We start from the raw sequence: 22,260 nt of genomic DNA, 5'->3' as shown, positions 1-22,260 counted from the left end.
TTCTGTAACAGTGTGTTGCTCTGTCGGAAACAATATGAGGGTTTCCGTAAGAAATTTAATGTCACATTTTCATCAAAGTAGGGTCAATTCAATGTGCAGTACTGTTCGGGGGGAAGTTTGTAAAATACATGCTTTATAAGTAATATATGTAAAATTATAAATCTGCGAATAAATGTGCATGCTAGTCTACAGAGAAAAAATATTTGGTCATGACTTAAGATAATTATATATTTCTATTAAATAAAGAATCATTATTTACTGAACAGCTGGCATTGTTTGTTAAACATCACGTGAGACGCCTGCCTCTTTGCACTGTAACATAGTTAGTTTGTTTAGATTTTTTTTATTTAGAGTCATTGTTAGGAGACTCTATCTTTCTCTTACATTGCATTTTATTGAGAAGTGAAAAATGACAAATTTAAAAAAAAAAGCTTTCTTGATAGTCTGTCATTGGTTTCCATGCTGTTTATTGCTGATAGTTAAAGACAGATGTTCTTATAATGAAGCCATCCAGCCAAAACAAGTGATTAATGAATTTCTACCCGTCAGAATAACAATAGCATTTTGGCCTTTTATGGAAGTCAGTCCAACTAGTCTGCATGTTAGAGGTCTGAGGTAGGCTCAAGTCCACATGTCAGCATCTGACAGGAATGCTCGCTCAGAGTTTTGGCTGACTGAAGATTAGAAGGTTTTGCAGACTCTGTCCTCCTCCCTCTGACCGTCTACCCAACCCCCCATTACCAGATGTATGCTGTTCGGAGCCTGGAGCACAATGATGCACAGTCTACTTCACACACAGTCACTGAAACGCATAAACACACTGCATAATGGCCTTCTTTCACTTTAATCAGTACCATGCATGTTTTCTTACCCATTTGAATGATTTGACCCACATTTGTGTAGGTTCCATATTTTAGCTCGATTTGAAGGTCGGGGCTGTGTTGTCTTTGATATGTTTGTGTTTCACTCTTCCACAGCAAATCACTGCCCTGAAGAAGGAAAACTTCAACCTGAAGCTCCGCATTTACTTCATGGAGGAGCGCATGCAGCAGAAATGTGACGACTCGACCGAGGATATCTTTAAAACGGTGTTTATTTGATCGTCTGATTACTGATTGTCCTGTGTGTGTTTGTAGATTCATTTCTGTGGTGTTAGTGTGTGTGGGGTTTTCTTTTGGCACCATGGTCTCCCAGTCCAAAATGCACATCTGTTAATGTGATGGACTGACCACCTCTCACCACACATAGCTAGGCCTGGACAGGGTTATTGCAATGTTTTTATACTGGATAATGTGTCATTTCATGTTTTTTTCTGGTATTTACAAACAAATGTATTGTCTATTTATATTTTTATTTTCATTTCAAATGGATGTAATGATTAAACATGTCTTGGTTTGTTGTGACAGTGAAGCAGCATGATTTTCATGCTTGTCTTATATGATCACAGAATATCGAGTTGAAGGTGGAGTTGGAGTCGATGAAAAGGGACTTGGCGGAAAAACAAGAGCTCCTCGTTTCAGCTTCGTAAGTATTCCCCTTTCTGGCCCAGTGTTCTTAGACCTCTGATGAGTGAAGTGGTGTAGTTGTTTAGTGTGCTATGCGATTGTTGTTCTGACAGTAAGAATTTGTCACAGAGTTAACTTTGATTAAAATGATCCTCTCTACACTTTATTGAAAATATCAGCAAAGCATTGGAGAGCTTGGCTACTCGGGACCTCGGAGAACCCAACCAAATCAGGGAGCAGGCTCAGAGAGAAATGGATGCCCTTCGAGAGGCCTTTAACAAGAGGATCATGGATTTGGAACAGGTGTGTGAAAATACTGTGCATGACGTGCATGAATTTAGGATGAATGCTGTTAAGATGTTTTACATTTGTGAAAGTGAGAAAAGGCCCATTTGTACAACTTGCTTTGCTTGATTTCATCATTCATACGGACGGTCACACACTCACACACCTATTGCAGTCTTTGTGGGGACATTTTTATTAACTTTTATACTTTCACCCTAAACCTAGCCATCAAAAATAAATGGTTAACCGTAACCATATGGCAAACATGCCCCCATTTGTGTTTCCAAGAATTCATCCTCACATGTATAGCTATACTGGGTAGACACACTCAGAAACAACAAAATAGCAGTAACTAACGTGTGTTGGACACAAATGAGGCTTGTGTTTCTTAATTGAGAGTCTCACTTTATAGCTGTGTCTCAGGTGAAACCAATTGCCAGTGGATGTGGATAAAAACAACACGTTACTCCAGCAGCAGTGATCATTAGGCCTCAACATCTGTTTGAAGTGACCACGGGCTTTGAAGATTATTCGTTTTGTTGGCCTCAGAAAATGTTTATGATAACAAAACGCTGCTTGGAAAGAGGCTACATTGTGACCCCCAAACTACCTTTATATCATAATTCGTGACTATTAGCATTTTAGGGTAATGTCTTAATTGTTCTTGTTAAACATTTCATCAGGGCTTACGTGCTGCGAATGATGAGGTCGAGAAGATGGCAGCTATTGCTGAGCAGGAAAAGCTGAAAAATATCAATATGGAGAAGGAGCTCCAAGTCCTGCGTCTGCCTGGCTCCATCCACCAAAATCCTGTCCTGGACCTGCAGCTGGCTCTGCAGGAGAAAGACAAGTATGGATGAGACTGAAATGTATGTAACAAAGATGGTGCTCATGTTCAGGTATCCTCCCTCTCTAGTTATATCGAGCAGCTAAAAATCACTTTAAAGAATCAGGACGCACTGATCCAAGAGAAGAACAGTGGAGTGCAGGGGATGGGGGCTCCACCATCAATTGGTCTGCAACAGCTGTCAGAGCTTATCACCAAGAAGGATCAGGAACTTGAGGTACGACTTTCATTGTTAGACATGAATTGAAAAAAAAGAAGATCTTTTTAATCTAGTTTTGATCCTGTTTTCAGGAATTAAGGGACACATTGAGAAGAGAAAGGGAAGCCATTCAACCAGCGCTTCAGGTCAGTACCATTCAAGTATTCATGGTCTTCACATTGTGAACTTCTGTCCTTCCTTTTATACTCATTGATCATCGCATTGTGTCCATCTACCATCTCCAAATATGAGTCCAAATTTGTGCTTAAAATGTGTAAACAAATAATTCAGCCATGGCTGTCGCATATGGTTATAAGTAAAATAAAACATTTCTCTTCTGAAATTATTCTTCAAACATTAGGTTTAAATATATTACTTTACAACACCCGAATTGCCCAGTAGACCCTCATAGTGCTGACTTGCTTTTCACAACTTCCTTGCTCTTCCAGCCCTCCTGCTGTTTTCATTTTCTTTGCCTTTGTTTAAGGGGAGTGGTTCTTCAGTTTTACACAGCTTTTTGCTTTTATGTGTTTAACAATGTTCTAACGGCGGCTCCGGGGACTGGACACTGGGTTGTAGATTTGTCTCCTACTCGTAGTGAAACACCAAGCTGCATAAACATGCAGATTGATTTGTCTGCATGTTTCCACCTCTGGGGATCATGATAATTGCTTCCCTGCCGTAGTTGAATGTTTTTGGGGAATTAGCGCTCATCCTGGAGGTAAAAACACACAAGCCTTGTTGGCCCGAATGGAAGCTTTTTCACGAACAGATGGGTGTGTTCCTTTATTATTGGTGCCTCTGCGTTCATTTAGTCTACCAGTCTATTCCAGCTTTCTCTTGCTGCGTTTAGATGCTTCTGTTCAGTCCATACACTTTTAAGAACAGACTGTGTTTACTTAAAATGCTGCCGGTGGTATCTTGCGCATTTTAGACATTAGTTCCATTGTGACTGTTTTAACAACGCTGTAATTTACAAGCTGCGGATCCTGTCATGTTTGACAAAATCATATTCTTTATGACAGCTGTGTTGTGAGAACTGACCTCCACTGTTGTGCTGTTGCTTTCCATCCAGGCTTTTCTGTTCAAGAGGTTTGTTGTAATTTGTTGTTAATATTCTGTTTTTGAGTTGGATCAGATGATGAATCCACTTCACTCCATCCTCATGAAACATGTCAGATGTTGAGGTGATAGTGTGCTGTGGAGCTGCTTGCATACTTATCTGCTTCTGGCGCCTTCTCTCAGGTCACAGTTAAGACTGGATTACCAGTCGGTCTGGAGAAAGTTCACTTATTCATGGCTGCCAGCGTTGATAAAAATAGAGTGCTTTTACAGTTTAGTATCGTTGTGTTGTGATGAAGTGCAGGCATCTATATTGGGTATTTTTCTATTTATACTTATTAATGGGCTTCATGATGTCTTCATCAAATGTCCTGACTCTTCATGATTGGCTGAAGTACGGGAACTCAGTTCCTCTAATCTCAAAGTAGAATTAGCTTTTGACACATTTTGCAGTTTGCAGCGGATGTTTTCCGCTGATGGTTTGGCAAAAGCTATCACAGACATTACGGCATCTGTACTCAAGGATTTGATCTGATGGAATGGGAGGGGGAGAGTGGACGATAGGCGGGAGCTGGGATTATTAAAGGCTTAAGGCTTACAGTGCTCTATAATCATTCATTCTCTTCAGTAGTTTTCTCTGTGACGCAGTGGGTGAAAATGATAGATTGCGCTGCGAATATTGGCAAACAGGATACGGTTAAGGAAGCGTGCCTCTAAGGAGCTTGTGGGAATGGTGTGAGGATCGACGGAACCATGAAGGATCCATGTCGTGTCTGCGGCGGTCGTCTGGTGGGGAGTCACTGTCGCTGGATTTTCAGCTCATCTGCAAAGCGGAAGCTACAAGTCATTCTGTCACATGTGCTTGGCTGTGAGGTAACTCGTGACGGTCGTGGGGAGTTCCTCTGCGGGAAGTGCGTGTTCCAGTTGGAGAAGGTGGTCCAGTGTGACGTCAACATCCGTCAGTTGCAGGATGAACACAGTAATATGATTCAGAAGCTACAAGCAGAGAAAGAACGTTTGATTCAGTGCATCATCCATGTCTACCACAAAAACAACCCAAGATTGATGAGGAGTGCAGCAGAGTCCACGCGGCCGAAGGGTTTTCTCCGGTCCTCAGTGATGGGCAGTCTGGATGAGCTGGGTTTGGATGAACCGTGTTTCAGTGAAACTGATAGCCATAGCAAGGGTCGAATGAGACGGTGTGTAAGCCTGGACAGAATTGCTGGCAAAGGGGTTTTGATAGGACGTCCAGGCTTAAAGGGAAGCAGGTCTGGTTCATATGCAGGCTTCGATTCCTCTCTGAAAAGCTTCGGCCTCCACGGCTCACGTCACCGTTCACAAAGCCTGTACCTTGATCTTGTACATCGTAGGGGCACATTGCCAAGACATGGACTCAAAGGTCGCTCTACATCACTTCAGTCTCTAAATAGAGACCTAACCTGTGAATCGCCTCAAGGTCGTTCACCCAAACTGATAATCAGGGATGCTAAGGTGTTATCAACTCGATATGGTGCCACTCGGGACCCAGGAGGTAAAGCTCTTGCCAGATCGCTGCTCCGACGTTCCTCGACTCAGCCTTCAGTGCTCTCTGACTTGGTCCAGATCCTGCACTGCATCTCCAAGCAGCGACTGTCTGCCCCTCCTGGAAGCCGTATTCCAGTTTTGAAAGAGTTTGCTGCTGGTCAGCTGAACCTTTGGAACAAACGCAGGTCTGAAGAGGCAGAACTGAAACATCTGCATGACCTGTCAGAGGAATTTGATGACCAATATGCCACTGTTAAATTGGAGGTAGTCGAAGCAGCAACCTCAAAGTGTGAGGAGGATTTGTAATGTCATGTTTTCTGTCTTTTCAGAAGCAAAGTGATTTTCATCACTTAGAAATGGTGAATAAGATGTTGAATGAAGAGCTGAACCAGACGAAACGCACCGTTGAGGACCTGACCAGAACACTTGAGGAGACACAGAAGGTAACTTCAAATAGACTATTTTGCTCCTTGATCTGTTTGGATTCTAATGTAGTACCTAATGTGAGCAGAATCTGTCTGGGAGGTTGGAAGAAAAGGAGAATGAGCTGAACTCTGAGAAGAAGAACGCTTTGAAGCGAGACAAAACAATCCAGGGTCTCACTCAGGTCCTCCGAGAAAAGGAAAAAGAGGTAAGACGCATTCAAGTCATGTGCTTCTGCGCTCTTGCTGTCTTCTAGGCTTGAACCTTTGTCTTTTTTTCATGTAGATGGCAGAGTTATGTCATGAGATTGAAGACCGGGATGATGCTCTGACCAAAGCAAGGGAGTCGGCCCACAAAGCCCAACTTCAGAAATACCAGGCAAGCAATGCTGATGAACACCTTTCCTTTTCCCATACCGGCTTTCTTTTTTTAATACCAGAGGCATCAAAATGAGTGTGATAGTGTTTTATATCTTTCAAAGTTGTAACAGGGATACGTGGTGGTGGATTTGCTTCTTTGTAAAGACAAATATATTTGGGTTTCCTTCAGGGAGTGGAGGAGCACCAAAATTTGCTCATGGCAACACAAACAGAGCTGGCCCAGCTTCAAGGGGATCACCACTCCAAGGTGCTGGAAGCCCAAAAGCTGCAGCGTGCCCTGGACAGGAGGGAGCAGGAGCTATCAGACATGCAACAGGCAAAGGAGCAGCTCGAGGAGGAACTGGAGGACTTGCTGCAACAGAAGAAGAAGGGAGACAAGGCTGTGAATGTAAGATTTCCGTGGTGCAATGTAAGCTGTTTCTACAACCGGTATCGTTTTGTCCTCAGGATTTGAACAATCAGCTGAAGAAGCTGAGCAGTGAGATCGGGGAGAGGGAGTCTTCTCTGGAGTTTCATTACCAGGAGCTGTTGGACCAAACTAAAAGAAAAGTACAGGCCCATGAGGTGACCATTCAGCGGCTTACAGCCACCTTGGCTGAGAAAGAGCAGCAGCTCCAGGTAACCACAACCTGTACAGACAGAATTGAAAGCTGTGTGTTTTTCATATTTTGAAACACTGGTGCCCTCTTTCTGTCTGTGGTCACCAGGAGTACATCAACATGGTGCAGGACTTCGAGAAAAGCAAAAGCCCTGCTGGAAATGATAACATAATCTCCAAGCTGCGACAAAGGCTGAAGGAGAAGGAGAAAGCCCTGGAGGTGGGTGTTCTCATTGTGAAGACAGTACAACATAGAAAAAAGCAGTGATTAAAGACATTCCTTAAACATATTTTGATGTTAACACAGATTAAAATACCTCTCTGGACGATGTGTGTTGTCTGGAAGATGTTTTTTTAAGATACTGCTTCCTTGAATCTCCAAGGCGATCTTATGATTCATATGGAGAAACAAGTCAGAGGGTCATTGGTCAACAATGTATTCCTTTCTGTTCCAGGAAGCGCTGGATGAAAAGTTTGCCGCCGTTGAGGAGAAAGACAACGAAATTCATCAGCTCCAGCTCTCCCTCCGAGAAAAAGAACGAGATCTCGAGCGTCTCAATAACATTCTGTCGCACAACGAGGAAACGATCAATGTGAGTCAACTTTTATTGATATCAGCAAAACACGTACTTACTACTTACTACTCTCTTCTGTCAGAGCTTTGACAGCATGATCAAGGAGAAGGATGTGGAGCTGCAGCACCTCACAAACACACTGAAAAACCTGCAAAGGGCCAAGCACGATGTAGAAGAGAACCTGAACAGAGCCCTGAGAGAGAAAGATTCCATCATCAGCCAGTTGCAACAATCGCTGAATGGAAAGACAAAAGATCTGGAGGTTTGTGGTTCACACAGGGAATTTTGATAAATATGAATGGTTGAAGACTTGTTCTGTCAACATTTGTCAGGAATTGTCTGAATCAATGCTCAGCCAGACGCAAAGTCAAACCCGTGACGTGGCCGAGCAGATGGGCCACAGGTTAAAGGTCACAGAGGCCATGTTGACTGAGGCAGTGAAGGCCAGAGAAAGGCTGGTCTCTGACAATGAGAGCGCTGTGGAAGACCTGCTGGCCACGATTAGCAGCAAGGACCAACTGCTTAAGGTGTCTCTTATTTTTACTAGAAAATGCACAGAACCAACTAAAGTAATTAAAACTATTTAGAAATCTTCATTTACTTTATCAAGTCTGTTTTTTTTAATATATTAACATGGAGTATACGTAACGACCTGTTTAGAAACAGCCAAATTTTGAAATTGTTAGCATGCATGTCTTGTTTTGCGATAAACTACCTGAACAATCCCTCTGTACATTTAAAGGAGTCAGCGGAGCACTACAACCGAATGTTGTCCGAACGCTCGCTAGAGATCCAGGATTTGAGGAGACAGCTGTCTGAAACACAACAACGGCTCCTCGCAGCCGAGAGACAAAACTCTGATGTAGTTCAGGAGGGATGTTTGGAAACGGCACAGCTGAAAGCCATGCTTAATGAAAAAGACGGCCTCATCAATGTGAGTACAAACCCAGTCAGCTGAGTTTCACCTGAGAACCATGCTCAATGGGGCTGAGAGGTTGCTCTTTCACTCTAGGTTGGTAATCCTCAGTAATTAGGTTCAATATTTTTGCAGAAGCTTCTAGAGTGTGGCCAGGAGAGGGACCAGTATTTGGCAGAGATGAAACAGCTGGATGAGTCTGAGAAAGTGTTGGAGTTGAGGCGGACCATCCAGATCATGCAGGAGAGGTTGGAGCACAGTGAAGGTGAGAACTGAAGACAATATATCTTGAAGCAAATCTCTGAAAGATATTCATCTCTTCTTTGCACTTCAGCTGAGCTGTCCAGGTGGATCAGTGGCGACCATGTGCAGAATGTATCTCTTCAAAACAAGACAGTCGTTCTTCTGAAGACGGAGCTGGAGCAGAAAACTGAGGAACTTAATAAAGCGCTGAAGAGAGAGAGTGAACTGAAGGTCTGATCAGTCAGTGACAACGTGTCAGAAAAGTGTTTTCGTGATTTTGATATTCAGTGTTTCCTGTTTAGATATCCTTGGCGGAGCTACAGTCACTGCTGTCTGAGCTGGAGGGTCAAAATCAAGCCCATACCGCCAATGTTGAGTCTCTGACTGGTACTTTGAAGACCAAGGATGAGATCATTAATGTGAGATTCATAAATGAGAGTTCACAACATTGTTGAACTTCTACTCAAATGAAGATGTTGTGCCTCTGAGCAGGATCTCTATCAACGCCTTGGTCAGAGAGGGGACATCATTGAGGAGGCCCCCGGCAGCAGCAAGGAAGGTTCACTTCGTTCTCTACCTCAGAGAGAGAACACCACAATTGGTGGAGACAGCCAAGCACATGTAAGACTTTGTTATTCTTAATACCAATGATAGTTATTTTGATTGACAAAAAAACCTAATAGAATTCTACTTCAGCCAAAACAAAGTAAAGATTATTGAGAAATGCTTGTGAATACACTCTTGCAATGAAGAACTTCAGGATCTGTCTGACCCCTAGATGATAAAAAATGAAATGAAAATGAATGTCATTTTTCTATCCCGCAGGCTTCACCCAACCTTATAGCCTTGCAACAGGAACACGCTGCCCTGAACAAAGCCCTGAGGGCAGAACAGCACCTCTACAGCAACCTGGTCCGAGCGGTGAAGGAGCAGGACAGGTGAGCATTCTCTGTAAGTCTGCTCTGACCTACAATTGTCAGCAATTTTATTTTGCTTCTTTGAATGTGTTGCAGCGTCCAGCGCCTCCACACACTGCAGCTGGAGCTGACAGCGGTGCAACTCCTGCGCCAGCAGCTGGAGGAGAGCATCAAGATTAATGAGGAACTGAGGGACGACTTGGAGAACGAGATAAACAGAGTGAAGCTCAGAGAAGGTGCAGTACATTCACTCTAGCTGTATGTAAAATAAGCCAGTTTTCAGGAAGTCAATATGTTAAAGCATACTTGGACACACACAGAAGTAAACTCTTTATAGTTCATCATCTGCAGTTCTGTTCTCGGGTTAGGTAATCGCCTGTTTTCTTATCCAGTCCAAATCTACTGCAGTCAAGCAGCAGCCCAGTTGTGGGATTCAATGTGCATAAGCATCATAATTGATTTGAAGCAAACGTGCTGTATGTTTGTTACTTCTCATCTTTTCTTTCTTCCTCACGTGCCATTGTAGCACACAAGTCTGTGCAGTTGAAGCAGCAAATCCGCATCACACACTTTTTGACTGAAACAGCATAATTGTCCAGTTTTTTACTTGGATGACCTGGAAAGAGAAACAGATCTCAGTGGAAACACAAACGCAGCTTTTTTTCCTTTTCCCTGTGTTCACATCTCTCACCAACATCAACTGCTCATTTCTCTGTTCCTTTTGTTCCCCCTTTCTATCATCAAATTTCCATCTGCATGTTGAGTCATCTGACCTGTCTCCACTTGTCTGTCCTGTTAATAAAGCTACTGAATACATGTTTGTCTTTTTTGTTCCTCACTCTTTGCTTGCTGTCTGCATGTGCTATTAAAACGTTTCTGTTTGTCTCTTCAGTCACACAGACATTCTGTCCTAATCCAACCATCTGTCACGTGAATTAATCACATACGAATCCCATTATATAATGACATTAAGAGATGGGTTTCACAAAGAAGATTACATCCGGCCAAACGGTTTTAATTTGTCATCAAACAGCACTAGATTTAATGTTGCTATCGTCCAGGGTTGTAGTGGGATGTTTCACTAAACATATGTATTGATTGGCTGTGTGTGAGGGTGTTTGTAAAGCAGTTGACTGTGGACTGTAGAGTCAGGTGTGAAAATAGGTCAGCTGTAACAATCCAAAGTGCACACACACACACACGCCATCCGTGTTCCATCTTCCATTTGATGATGTCAGCCTGTTGTTTTTATATCAGACCCGCTTTTGAACGCAATCTTTTTTTTTTTCTTCCACATTTCATGCGCCTGATCCACCAGGTGACAAAAAAAAAAAAAAAAAAAGGTGCATTCAGTTGCTGTGGGAAAAATTGTTCATTGCTGTTACTTACATATTGTCAATGGTGTCAAAGCACTCGACAAATCTATGTGATTTGTAAACTATGGAAAATGATATCGATTTCACCCGATGGCCACCAGATAATTATACCAAAACTGCCAAAGCGAATAAAATGCTGTGTTCCTTGAACACACCTCGGGCGCAAAGCTTGCTGCTCCTGGTCACCAGGAATAGAAACAAGGTGTTTAATTCCCCTAGACATGTTAACATGAAGCATTTTTATTCACCTTAGGTATCCATTTCAATGTAAGTGGTCTGTATCACCGTAACTGTTGACAACAGTTGTGCTCTGTGCATCTGCGATGCCTTCACGGAAATGTGCATTTCTTTTCGTTGATAGTCTTGTTCTTGTTTTCTGGTTGCAATTCACTGGATTTCAGGTGAAATTTACATACATATTTTATATTTTGTTTATCACACAAATGTTTGGAGTAATTTGACATTAATATCAATATACAAGTGACAGTAATGAATGTTTTACTAATAGGGAGTACGTTTTTCACCACAGTACCTCTTTTTTTTTAATCACCACTTGAAGCCCATTCTTGCAATGTGGGAGAAAAGAAAAATCACCAAGCAAAAAAAAAAAAATAATAATAATAATAATTTTTTGCTTCTCCAAGTTTTTTTTTTTTTTTACCTGGCGGAAATGGGCTCAACATATTTCCTGATAAGTTTCCTGTTTTGGTCCATCTCTCTTCATTCTCAGTCATTTACAATTGTTTCTTTTATTCACCCTGTCCCTTCTGATGTCACTTTCAGGTCCAGATCTTAAAGAGCTGGAGCGTTTGAGGCATCAGCTGGAAGACGCCCATCGCTGGAACGCCTCCCTGCAGGCCCGCCTGGGAGCCATCCAGAACCGGGATGGAGGAGTTGGAGGAGCCAATGATACCGGTATTAAGGAATAGAGTCAGTACATTTCTTTTATGACCTAAGACTTTCATCACAAGTCCATTTCCTTTTTTTTCTTTAGGTGATTCAATGAGCTTCATTGGTGATCAGACGTCCTACATGAGCATTTGTTTGGGGGAGGACCTGGATGACAGCTTGTCTTCGCTGTCTACACAGGAGCTTAAAAAAATGGTACAGAAGTGCTGCTCGTGAGATTCTCAAAGTGGTGGTGCCAACATTATTATCATGAGTGTTAATATGATTTTGACTTTTAAATTAAATGTACGAGCAAAGTTCAAAAGAATTCCTCCAGTTTTAACAAATTATTGAGTTTCTGAGTGACACGTGACATGATAGAAGTTGTGCGTGGAATCATTTGAAAGCACAAAAATCTGTCCATGCACATGTTAAATTCAGCCCCACTTTGGTTCAGGTTTTGGAACTAAGACAGAACATCATACGACTCCAGTCCTCAAATAATGATCATCAGAACCAACCGTCCCATGACCATCACATAGGAAAAGAAAACCAGACCTATGAGGTTAGTGGGAATATTGAACTCTCTGTAACATGTGTCGCCATTTAGATAACTTTTAGTGGAACATGTAATAAAGCATTCATTGTTGGTAGTTCCTCTCCGACCTTATCTTGACCTTTAATCTTCTTTTCCTGCTATTGTCTCTTTGGTTGTATTTCTCTAACAAGTGTGCCTCAGCTCTGTAGTAGAGAAGCTCCTCTTCCTCCGTCCTTCACCTTTCCTAACCTGTCCTTGTGTTTGTCTCTTATCTCTGTGTGAAATGACCTTCGCCACACCACATTAGACACATCATGCCATTCTGCTGTTGTTGTGCAGTGTGTTCTGGATTCTGTTTCCTCATTCGGTTTTCTTTTATCGAGTCATGTTTGTCATACTCGCCTCCCATCCCATTACTCTAGCATCTAGAGGAGCCGTTGGTCCCCAGAACCAGCCACCAGGACAATAAACCGCGGCAGGTATGATGTTCAAGACCACTTTTTTTTTTCAATTTCAAATGAGAAGTTATAAGTTGTACATTTAAGTGTATACATGGGTGTTAGATTCATAAAGTTACAGCCAGTTAATTGTTAATCTGTGATTTTTGCCTTTGAAACTGGTGTGCTTCATCATACATGAATATAATGAGTGACTTGAACTTCTTGTACTTCTCTCACATCATCCACTTGTATTTTGTCAGACCGTCTCCGATAAGGTGCTGACTGATGAGAGCGTGGATAGCGGCCTCAGCCAGAGTAGAGAGCACGCTCACTCTGGCTGTAGCACCTGGGTCTCTGGAGAGTCCAGGCACAGGACCGATATACTGGAACTGGATTCTTTGATGGCGGATTTTGGTGTGACGTCACTGTCACTGTTCAGGTTGGTTTTCATTGTAAGATCACACATACAACTCTTCAATTTCAAAGTATTTAGGGAATCAAAAGGGAACGGAGAGAAGATTAGATCTTATAATTTCTGCCACTTTTTAGTGTTTTTTTTGTTTTATACCCTGACTGTAGAAAGAGTTGCCTGTGTTGTGTCCAACAACAGTTATAACTGCAGTTCATGAGATGATGTGTTCTCTCAGGGCGGAGCTGCTCAAACTTCGATCAGAAAACACGGCGCTGCAAGGTTTGCTGAAGGAGCAGAACTCTTCTGAGCACAAAGAGAAGGAGAGCGCGGACGTGTCAGCCAGCAGTAGTGACGGCCGGCCGGAGTGGGGAAAAAGCAGTGATATGATGCAGGAGAAGGTTAAGAGTCTAGCCGCAGTGAGGGGACAGAAGACCTCCAAAGCGAGATCTGAAAAGAGAACAAAAGTTAAAGCTGAAGAAAAGAAGAATCTACAAGCCCAACAGCAATCTGTTGCGAAGCCGCAGGCATCCAAGTCACGGGTGAGACTTGTTCTTATCTTAGGTGTTTTAATCTTTACCTTTGTTCTTGTTGAATACATGTTGCTTTCATTCTTCTGGTAGACTGAATTCAAGTCACGTCTGCCTGTCCCAGTGAGGCTGAGAGTGTTGACACCACCACACCAACGGCCCGATCAGGAGGACAGTTCAGTTCTCAGTACAAACCCTGATGCTCGATACCAGCAGAGCAGAGATGACAGTCCAGGCATCAGTTCAGTGGTGACAGATCACAGTTCAGACACTGCAGAGGATCAATGTCAGATCAATCCTGGCTCCTCTTCGCAGCTGGAGCTTCTGCTTCAGGACTGCCAGGGGAAGGACTCATTGATCCAGGATCTGAGGGAGCAGCTGGGGGAGAGGGAGGACCTCCATGCTCAGCTGCAGGAGAAGGAGCAGCTCAACTGCAGATATGCTGAAGAACTACAAGCTCAGAAAAACACCATCGCTTACCTTACTGCTTGCACCTTGGACAGCCAGAATGGGCTTGGATCACAACCCACTGCCATTGTTTCTGATGGTTCCCTTCAAAGCAAATGTGAAGAACTCCACAAAGCCTTGCAGGACAAAGAGGAACTCATTGCCCAGCACTTGGATCTGCTGAATATTGCAAAGCAAGCCCTCTCAGCTCTGGACCGCATGGAAAGTCATCCAGAAGTGAGAGACCTTTGTTTGAAAATCGAGACTGTATTGGAGCAACATGATGCTTCTTCAAACAATCAGAATACAAGAGAAGGAAACAAGGATTCCATCAGGAGCTTACAAGCATCACTTTTGGGGCAGAACAGACTGAGTGCAGAGCTGCAGGAAGGACTAAGGACAGCACATGAGACAGCACAACATGGTGGGACAGGGTTGTGCACCAGTTCAAGGCAAACACAAACAGGGTTGGGTGAGCACATTCGAGGTGAAGATGAAACGGATATGAAAACATTAAAACGGATCAACAAAGTTCTGACACGCTGTCTTGAGTCAGCTGAGTCTGCCGTCACTTCACTTGTGGACACTTCTGGTACCAATCCAGACCTGCAGCAGCACTTGGACCAACTCCAGATGAGTTTGAAAGAGAGACAAGAGCTTGAGAAACTTGGAGAACCTTCACTACATCAGAACCTCTGTGTCCTGTGTAAGCGCTTCAGCGACGATACACAGAAGATCTCTGAGCTGCAAGTTTCATTACAAGAGAGGATATGTAGAGAAGAGGGCAATGCCCACTCCACCACTGTGGAAGCTAAAGGCCTCCCGCCCAGTGTCCAGCTGCAGCTGGAGACACTCCATAAGGCACTAAGGGAAAAGAAAAAAGCCTGTAAAAGTCTGGAGGAGAGACTGGCCTCAGCTCAGAGTAACATGGCCGAGGCCTCTGCCCCACCACACTTGGGTAAGTGCATACCTTCTTAACAGTCATGATAACAGTCATTCATATTTCATGATTTTTGAAGACAACCTCTTTTTTCCAAGTCTTACATTGACCTTAGGGTCAAACTGTAGTGCGCTTAATGCCCTTGTGTGTCCGGACTGTAGCTTACCATTGTTCAAATGATCATGTGTGTCAATTTATACAACACATTTTTGTCATTAGTTGCATTTTTTTGCCAAACAACTTTATCAAACTATTAATTTAATGTACTTAGAGAAGGGTTTGAAACCATTGTCATACCACATTGAAAAACTAGAATCTAAGCATGTTTAAGAAGCTTGTTTGGAGACATTTACACATTTTCAATCCTAGTTAATAGATGCTGTGGTACTTCATACAAAAAGAGATTTTACAATTAATTCATCTTGATTCGTTACATTTTAGTGTGTGATAACAGAATGATGTGTCAACTCCGCAGCACAAAGGTCTTCTATCCTGATTCTGAAGTTTTTTAAACTTTCATTTTCCATCCAACAGCACACTCCAACATCATGGATGCTTTGGTTATGACATCGCATTGTGTAATGTCGCGCCCCTTGATTTGGTGCACTGGTGTTCATGAAGAACGTTTATACTAATCTGTTCATGTCAATTCATCATATTTTGTCTCTGTAATTAATCAAAACTGCTGTATATTCAGAATGGTATGTTTTACAGCTGTTTTCAAGCTGTATTTAACCAAAAACAAGAGAAAGCGGGAGATTGCTATTGATTCTTGCACAGGCACAAGGTTGTTTTCCTTGTTTTAAGTCAGATGTTTTAGTATTATCTTTTTTCCTTTGGAATGTCTTTACCAGTTTTGAGTTGGTGCCTCAGACAGACAGACAATTTTCACTGATATTAAGGGCGTTTTTTTCAAGATGCACATGTTTATATGTTAATGTTAGGCCTAGCTTTGTTGCACTCAGTTGTTCTTTTTATTATTCGTCTATGTAAATCGACAAGAGAGTTTGGGGTGCAGCCCAGACCCTCTTCCTAACATGACATGTATTGCCTCCAGTGCCCACGCTGGAGCAGGATGACAAGAGCGTGCAGGTGGATTTTCAGGACCTGGGTTACGAAACCAGTGGCAAGAGTGAGAACGATAGGGAGGAGAGCAGTAGCACAGGTAGACTGCCCCCGGACAGACGCAGCATGTCTGTCGGCTGACTGGATACTAATCTCTGACGTGGTGTATTCTTCTGCATGTGGAGTGGACATGTGGAACCGTAACATGGTCTCAGTGCTTTCTGTTTGGGTCTTATAACCGCACACTATTTGGTTTTCCTGCACTGAAGCATGACTTTCTGGGCACTTAACACTTCCCTCCTTTTCTGACTCAGAACCTTCACTGGAAACTCTTCCCTGCCTTCTGTTTTACTCTGCTTGTGCTCACGTGTACCCAGACCTGGAGGTTGGCGTCAAACCAGGCTGCAGTAATTCAAGTCTGCCGTCGCTGTTGAAACAGGAGCAGGTGACTTTCTCCTCAACGGAAAACCTGGATTCCTCATCCAGCACTCCGTACCCAAGTTCTCCTGCGCTCAGCTCAGCCAAGGTAATGCCCCCCATGAAATTCAGTTGTCTGATGTTTGAAAGTCATGAAGGATTGGACTGCTACTCCTGTGTATTGTGTATAAACTGAAGTGTCCAGAGAATGGATCGCCAGTTTGATTATGGTTCTGTCTTCTGTTGACCAGGCCAGTCTGAAAAGCCCTCAGGTATATGAGGACTCTGGGGTTTCAGAGGACTCAGCCAGGGTGATGAAGGCCCATCGAGAAAACAAGTCTGGTGATCTCAGTCCGAGCAGATGTCACCTAGCAGGCAGCAGGAATCCAGAAAGCATGCTGAGAGAAGAGGTGGAGAACCAGGCAGTGAATGGTCAAACATCTGGAACTAAGCAGGAGAAGTCTCCTAACAGGAGCTTCAGTGAGCAGCAGACTCGCAGCCGCTCCACCTCTCCTGCCAGGTCTCGATGGCTGCACTCATCTCAGTCTGAGAGCAGCTCCACTCATGGTGTCCTCTGCTGCAGGTTGGACTCTCTGGTTCAGTCTCAAGCCCGGGAGCTCTCACAGCTCCGGCAGCAGATCAAGGAGAGCCGCCGGCTCGGGTGTCTGCTGCGCCGCCAGCTGCCGGAGCTGAGCAAAGCTTTCCAGGAGCTCCTGCAGGCCTGCGAGGTGGACCGCCACATGGGGGAGGTGGTGAAGGGCCAGCTGGACAAGAGCATGATCATCCTGGACAGACTTGAAGGACGGCTGGACAAAGGTGACAGCTGACTTGGTCATGATGGAGCACCTGAAGCAGTTCACTGACAGACCGTTCTGACTCTGGCTCTTGTAGGAGATTCTCATCCAGACAACCAAGAGAGGGCAGCACTGGAACTGTCGCGCAGGTACAGCTTGACCTTCTGTAGACCAAGCTAATGACATTGTTATTAACATGAAGTTCAAAATGAAATCAACATTTGTTTTAATAATGTCTTGCACTTGTTTGAACTCAAGTGTGGCATGAAGAAGACAAACTGGAGAATCATTTAAACCTGCTCTTATCTGACTCTGAACATCACTTGAAACGTTCCTGTGACGTCCAGTCACTTGACGCATGAATGAGTGATTGTTTCTTACTGAAATCCTGAATATTTCTTTTGTTTTGTCATGTGCTCCCAAGTGAGATGATGGTCTTCTAATGTAATAGCTGTCGCACGACCCCTGTCAAACACTGCTCACCCCTCCCTCTGGCTGAGTGGCCCCAGGCTGGTCTGCCTCCTGCTGCTGACCTAATTTAGTCTGTCTGTCCACCCAGTCACAGGGGTCACTTTGTCATGAAGTGGGTCAGTATGTTTCAGACTGCAGCAGGCAGTAGTGGGAACATATCAAGGGAAATTGCTTGTTTATTCGCTGAGCTTTGACACTCTTCTAAACATACACGGCAAGTTTGAAGATTTTTATGTGTTACCAGAAGGACAGTGCAAATAAACACAGATGATTCCATCCACATTATTAATGTTAATACGATTCCTTATGGCCCATTCTGGCCCCGAAACGATTCCAGCTGTGATCATGTTTGTGTTTAACATATGTTTTCAGGCACAAAATGTCCTCTGACTTACAGCCAGCCAGTAGAAATTCCCACTTACGTCGGTTACGATGTAGGATTTCCAAGTCGGACAATTCTGTCCACTCTTGAGTACAAAATCCAACGTGGTTCACCTGGACCTAAACAGGAAGTTTGAGTCAGTTAAATATGCTGACAGAGACAGACTCATTCTGTGAATGTGTGTTTCCTCCGCACCTGACTGGTTCCCTAGCTGCAAAGTTAGTGCGTACGTATAGAGACGTTTTGTGGACGTAACTATCTTGTTTTCCCACTCGGATAACTGGAACATGCTGTCACTCCCAGCTCCGACTTCTCACTTCCATCGTCATAGGAACCATATGACCTGACGTCCTTGAGTCTGAACGCTGGTGTGTTCAGGGGCGGTGGGATTCCTCTGTGTGTTTAACTTTTGGGGCGTTTGTCTTTTATGTATTGGAATTATTCTTGGTTTAATGGTGAAATTAATTTAAATGTCTTTCAAACGCCCCCTTCTGACCTCATATAAGCCCCACTTCAGCTTCTGTCCCTGAAACACATAGATTCGGCGTCTGTAAAGGATGGCTGTTGCCGGTCTTTTCTTCCCGCTGTGTTGAACGTCACCTGAAGTGGCTCAGACATTAATGTTTATCCTCAACGTTCAGTGTTGTGGAGCCCCTCCGGTCGGCCCACGGCTGGAGCGGCCCTCCCGACAGCACGGTCAGGATCCAGCAGGAGCTGGATAACCTGCGTGTGGAGCTAGAGGGCGACAGAGAGCTGCTGCAGCAGCACGTGGCCTTCCTGGTCCAGCAGAATGTGACCTTGGCCGAGTGTGCCCGACAGCAGCTGGACCTGTGAGTGGATTTGTCCAGCGTGGCGTTTGCAGTGGACTCTTCCTCTCCTCACTAGCTCTCGGCCGCGGCCTGTAGCGTGTTCCACTTCCGTGGTGCCACATCCTTGTCCCCCAGCCTCACCTGTCCTGTTCCTCCTGCCAGGCTGGCCGTCGAGCTGCAGGAGAAGAACCGACTCATCCAGGGCCTGCAGAGCCAGGTCAGAAGTCAAAGTCCCAGCAGCCACCGCAGCTCCCACTCGGACCAGTGCTCGGACAGAACCTCGTCTTCCAGCCGCAGCAGCCCGAGTGCATCAGACCGCCACGCTCCCCGTAAGTACCCGAGTCGCTCCTGTGATGTTTCAGTGTTCAGAGAGTTCACTTCCTGGACGTCCCTGACAAAACCTGACCTGAAAAAAAGGTTGGATCTCTTGTTTAAACCTAACTGACGTCATTCAGGACATGAGTGGATGGTGGAAGTTCCCCAGGGCTTCTGTCTTCTGAACTCCTCTCCTGCGTGTAGGTACGAGCCATGAAGCAGGTGCTGAAATCTGAACCCTGGTTCATTTTGTGGCTCCATTCTCAACTCTTGGCCGCTTCTCTGCGCCTCTCAGAGTCCTTGTGGTGACACGCATTTCCTGCCCTCATCTTTTCAGCTGCAGTCAGGCGTCAGGCAGGACGAGAAGTGTTGGCTTTCAGTCTGCATTATTAAGCAGCGTGATCGGGTTCAAGCAGCGCTGCGCCTCCTTCCGTCCCAGACAGTGAAAGCTCAGAGGCAGCGGAGCCACTCTGTCTATTTCTCCTCGCAACTCTGACTCTTGGGTCCAACCGGTCTCCTCAGGACGGCGACACCAGGAGGGAGGGGCGGAGTCAGGCGACGTCCAGCTGCAGAGGGAGAACGGGCGACTGCAGGAGCGGCTGAGGAGCAGCGAGGAGCTCAACGCCACCCTGCGCTGTGAACTGGACCTGCACCGCTCTATCATGGCCCAGAACCGCCAGCAGCAGGGCCTGGACCAGTCTCAGAGCGGAGAACCCCATGACGCCGGGAACATTAGCGTGCACACAGATGCATCGCCTCAGTCCATCAGTGCAGGTTTGACCCTTGACTTTGTCTCTGAAGAGCACTGAAGTCTGTCAGTCAGTCATGTCCCAACAGCAGCTCTGCCAGGTGTTCTGAGAGTGGACCTCAACAACGGTGGCTGTTTTCTCTGACTGGATGTTTGTGTGTCAGATCTGTTGGCCGAGCACCTGCAGGAGATCCGAGCGCTGCGTCAGCGTCTGGAGGAGAGCATCTGCACCAACGACCGACTGAGGGAGCAGCTGGAGAAGAGACTCGCTGAGGTGGAGAAGGACTCAGGTACAAACACTCGCTCTGCAGCACAGAGCCATGACACTGACTTTTGGTCAAGGTAAAACATTTCCACCACAGATGGTCAACTAACCCTTGAAGATCCTTAACACAATTCCACACCAGTTGAAATCGTCATTCAACTCTCTCTGCAAGCATCACTCGGCTGGTGTTGGTGCTCAGTCACATCAGTTTGTTGAGGCTCGAGTCACACCTGGTCAACAGTGTGAGCAAGTCCGGTCCACTTATGGCTCCAGAGGTTTCCTGTCCAGCATAGAGTCACTGACTGAGACTTGGAGACAGGTCGCAGTCGTGTCCTGTCTCGTGACCCCGAGAGCTGACGAGAAATGACCCAACACTTTTGATCTTTGCATGTGACTCGCCTGCAGCCACCAACATCTTCATCCACGGCAGCGAGGAGAAGCTGGCCAGCGAGCTGCGACTGCTGTGGGACCAGAACCAGTCCCTGAAGGAGCAGATGCACCAGGTCTCCAGAGGTGAGCAGCGCACACACCCACAGCCACACACTGGAAGACTCAGCAAGCCGCCTCACGTTGGTGTGTCCTCAGATAAACAGCGGGAGGTCGACAAGCTGCGCGACACGCTGACTCGGCGAACCTCCAAGCTGGAGCAGAGCCGAGCGGAGTGTGATGCTCTGAGGCAGGAGAGGCAGCAGCTGCAGGAGCGGCTGGAGATCAGCTCCCAGGAGAACACTCAGCTTCGGGACTCTCTCCACTGCAGCACCCAGGAGCTCAGCAGGTACGCACACACACACACACACACACACACACACACACATGCTCGTATTGCTGTCTCCCTGACATTGGGAGGTTTCTCATTGCCATAACCCTTTCCCCAGCCTCGCACCTTAAACCTCACCATCCAAAACAAATGGCTCACCTTAACCAGGACTCTGAACCAAACTGAAACCCAATTATAATGACCTAGTTATGGTTTGGACCTGTGGGGACCGGCAAAAGGTCCCCACAAGGATAGTATGTTGTCAGGAATTGGTCCCCAAGAGGCAGCATAAACAAGCCCACACAGGTGCCGAGGCCCTGGCAACTGGCTCCGCACCATTAGCGTCTCTGAATCGAGGATGATGTTTCCTGACCTGTTGTCCACCACTGAGCCTGAAACCCAAAACCTTCTGTCCAGTCTGTGGTGGGATCACATCTCCTCTCCCTTTTCCTCCTGTTGTTGCACCAGCGTCACTATAGTCCCGTAACTTCCCTCTTAAGACGAAGCTTATGGAATGAAGCCTTGACTTTGCTTCTCAAACACCTGACGGAGACGGCCGTCGTGGCTCTCTGGTTTGTTCCATGGTCACATGACTTGCCTTTGGGTTCTCCAGGTTGCAGGTGGAGGTGAAGCTCCAGCGGCAGCAGCTGACCGACTCTCAGCGCCTCCTGCAGTCTCTGCGGGTGGAACTACAGGTGTTTGAGAAGATGAAGGGCGAGGCTCAGAAGCACAGAGGTAGAGAGATGTGGTACCGTCAGATGGCCGAGCGGATCCATCATACGTGTCTCCCTGTGCGGATCAGAGGCCAGCGGCGCAGCTCCAGAGAGCGTTCTGGCTGCCGGCCCAGTGGACCTGAGCGAGCTGCTGTCTGAGATCCGACGACTGCGCCTGCAGCTGGAGAGAAGCATCCAGACCAACACGGCTCTGAGACAGAAGCTGGAGGAGCAGCTGCTGAGAGGCACCGCTCGCTCCGACACCATCAACATCAACTACCTGCTGTCACCAGGTGGGACTCGAGGCCCAGGCACATCGGAGCCGGACACTCACCGCGCGTGTCTTTCAGATGAGGGGGGGAGGTCTCCGGTACAAGAGGGTCACGACCTCAGTCACGCTGTCACGAGTCAGAACCATCAGGAGTACGACGTCAGAGGTGAGGACGTGTAGCTTGTGGTCCATCCTCCTGCTGACGCCGTGC

The 22,260-nt window shown here is 45.6% G+C and overlaps 1 protein-coding gene across 12 annotated transcripts in view; it reads left to right on the top strand.

Moving 5' to 3' along the window:
• cdk5rap2 (CDK5 regulatory subunit associated protein 2) overlaps nucleotides 1–22,260 on the top strand; it is a 30,447-nt gene that overhangs the window by 6,584 nt on the left and 1,603 nt on the right. For 5 of the 12 annotated variants that reach the window (XM_053858606.1, XM_053858634.1, XM_053858644.1 and 2 more), the window contains 42 exons: nucleotides 978–1,088; nucleotides 1,448–1,524; nucleotides 1,685–1,808; nucleotides 2,474–2,640; nucleotides 2,707–2,854; nucleotides 2,929–2,982; nucleotides 5,752–5,865; nucleotides 5,934–6,053; nucleotides 6,131–6,223; nucleotides 6,395–6,613; nucleotides 6,673–6,843; nucleotides 6,933–7,043; nucleotides 7,279–7,416; nucleotides 7,481–7,660; nucleotides 7,731–7,925; nucleotides 8,141–8,332; nucleotides 8,450–8,579; nucleotides 8,649–8,788; nucleotides 8,860–8,976; nucleotides 9,050–9,178; nucleotides 9,383–9,495; nucleotides 9,571–9,710; nucleotides 11,634–11,765; nucleotides 11,845–11,954; nucleotides 12,196–12,303; nucleotides 12,699–12,755; nucleotides 12,977–13,155; nucleotides 13,364–13,667; nucleotides 13,749–15,060; nucleotides 16,100–16,207; nucleotides 16,485–16,633; nucleotides 16,776–17,044; nucleotides 17,108–17,340; nucleotides 17,416–17,467; nucleotides 19,143–19,309; nucleotides 19,818–20,069; nucleotides 20,208–20,333; nucleotides 20,714–20,821; nucleotides 20,894–21,083; nucleotides 21,679–21,800; nucleotides 21,868–22,071; nucleotides 22,129–22,215. In XM_053858606.1, the coding sequence (XP_053714581.1) occupies nucleotides 978–1,088; nucleotides 1,448–1,524; nucleotides 1,685–1,808; nucleotides 2,474–2,640; nucleotides 2,707–2,854; nucleotides 2,929–2,982; nucleotides 5,752–5,865; nucleotides 5,934–6,053; nucleotides 6,131–6,223; nucleotides 6,395–6,613; nucleotides 6,673–6,843; nucleotides 6,933–7,043; nucleotides 7,279–7,416; nucleotides 7,481–7,660; nucleotides 7,731–7,925; nucleotides 8,141–8,332; nucleotides 8,450–8,579; nucleotides 8,649–8,788; nucleotides 8,860–8,976; nucleotides 9,050–9,178; nucleotides 9,383–9,495; nucleotides 9,571–9,710; nucleotides 11,634–11,765; nucleotides 11,845–11,954; nucleotides 12,196–12,303; nucleotides 12,699–12,755; nucleotides 12,977–13,155; nucleotides 13,364–13,667; nucleotides 13,749–15,060; nucleotides 16,100–16,207; nucleotides 16,485–16,633; nucleotides 16,776–17,044; nucleotides 17,108–17,340; nucleotides 17,416–17,467; nucleotides 19,143–19,309; nucleotides 19,818–20,069; nucleotides 20,208–20,333; nucleotides 20,714–20,821; nucleotides 20,894–21,083; nucleotides 21,679–21,800; nucleotides 21,868–22,071; nucleotides 22,129–22,215 (7,252 nt within the window). Of the gene's footprint in view, nucleotides 1–977; nucleotides 1,089–1,447; nucleotides 1,525–1,684; nucleotides 1,809–2,473; nucleotides 2,641–2,706; nucleotides 2,855–2,928; nucleotides 2,983–4,046; nucleotides 5,687–5,751; nucleotides 5,866–5,933; nucleotides 6,054–6,130; nucleotides 6,224–6,394; nucleotides 6,614–6,672; nucleotides 6,844–6,932; nucleotides 7,044–7,278; nucleotides 7,417–7,480; nucleotides 7,661–7,730; nucleotides 7,926–8,140; nucleotides 8,333–8,449; nucleotides 8,580–8,648; nucleotides 8,789–8,859; nucleotides 8,977–9,049; nucleotides 9,179–9,382; nucleotides 9,496–9,570; nucleotides 9,711–11,633; nucleotides 11,766–11,844; nucleotides 11,955–12,195; nucleotides 12,304–12,698; nucleotides 12,756–12,976; nucleotides 13,156–13,363; nucleotides 13,668–13,748; nucleotides 15,061–16,099; nucleotides 16,208–16,484; nucleotides 16,634–16,775; nucleotides 17,045–17,107; nucleotides 17,341–17,415; nucleotides 17,468–19,142; nucleotides 19,310–19,817; nucleotides 20,070–20,207; nucleotides 20,334–20,713; nucleotides 20,822–20,893; nucleotides 21,084–21,678; nucleotides 21,801–21,867; nucleotides 22,072–22,128; nucleotides 22,216–22,260 lie in introns of those variants that run through there. The other 7 variants (XM_053858589.1, XM_053858571.1, XM_053858615.1 and 4 more) reach the window with 6 other exon arrangements.

The sequence above is a fragment of the Synchiropus splendidus genome, chromosome 1 (genome assembly GCF_027744825.2).
Source record: "Synchiropus splendidus isolate RoL2022-P1 chromosome 1, RoL_Sspl_1.0, whole genome shotgun sequence".
Lineage (NCBI taxonomy): Eukaryota > Metazoa > Chordata > Actinopteri > Syngnathiformes > Callionymidae > Synchiropus > Synchiropus splendidus.
The sequence above is the reverse complement of the archived record's forward strand: the minus strand, read 5'-3'. Positions and strand labels throughout refer to the sequence as shown.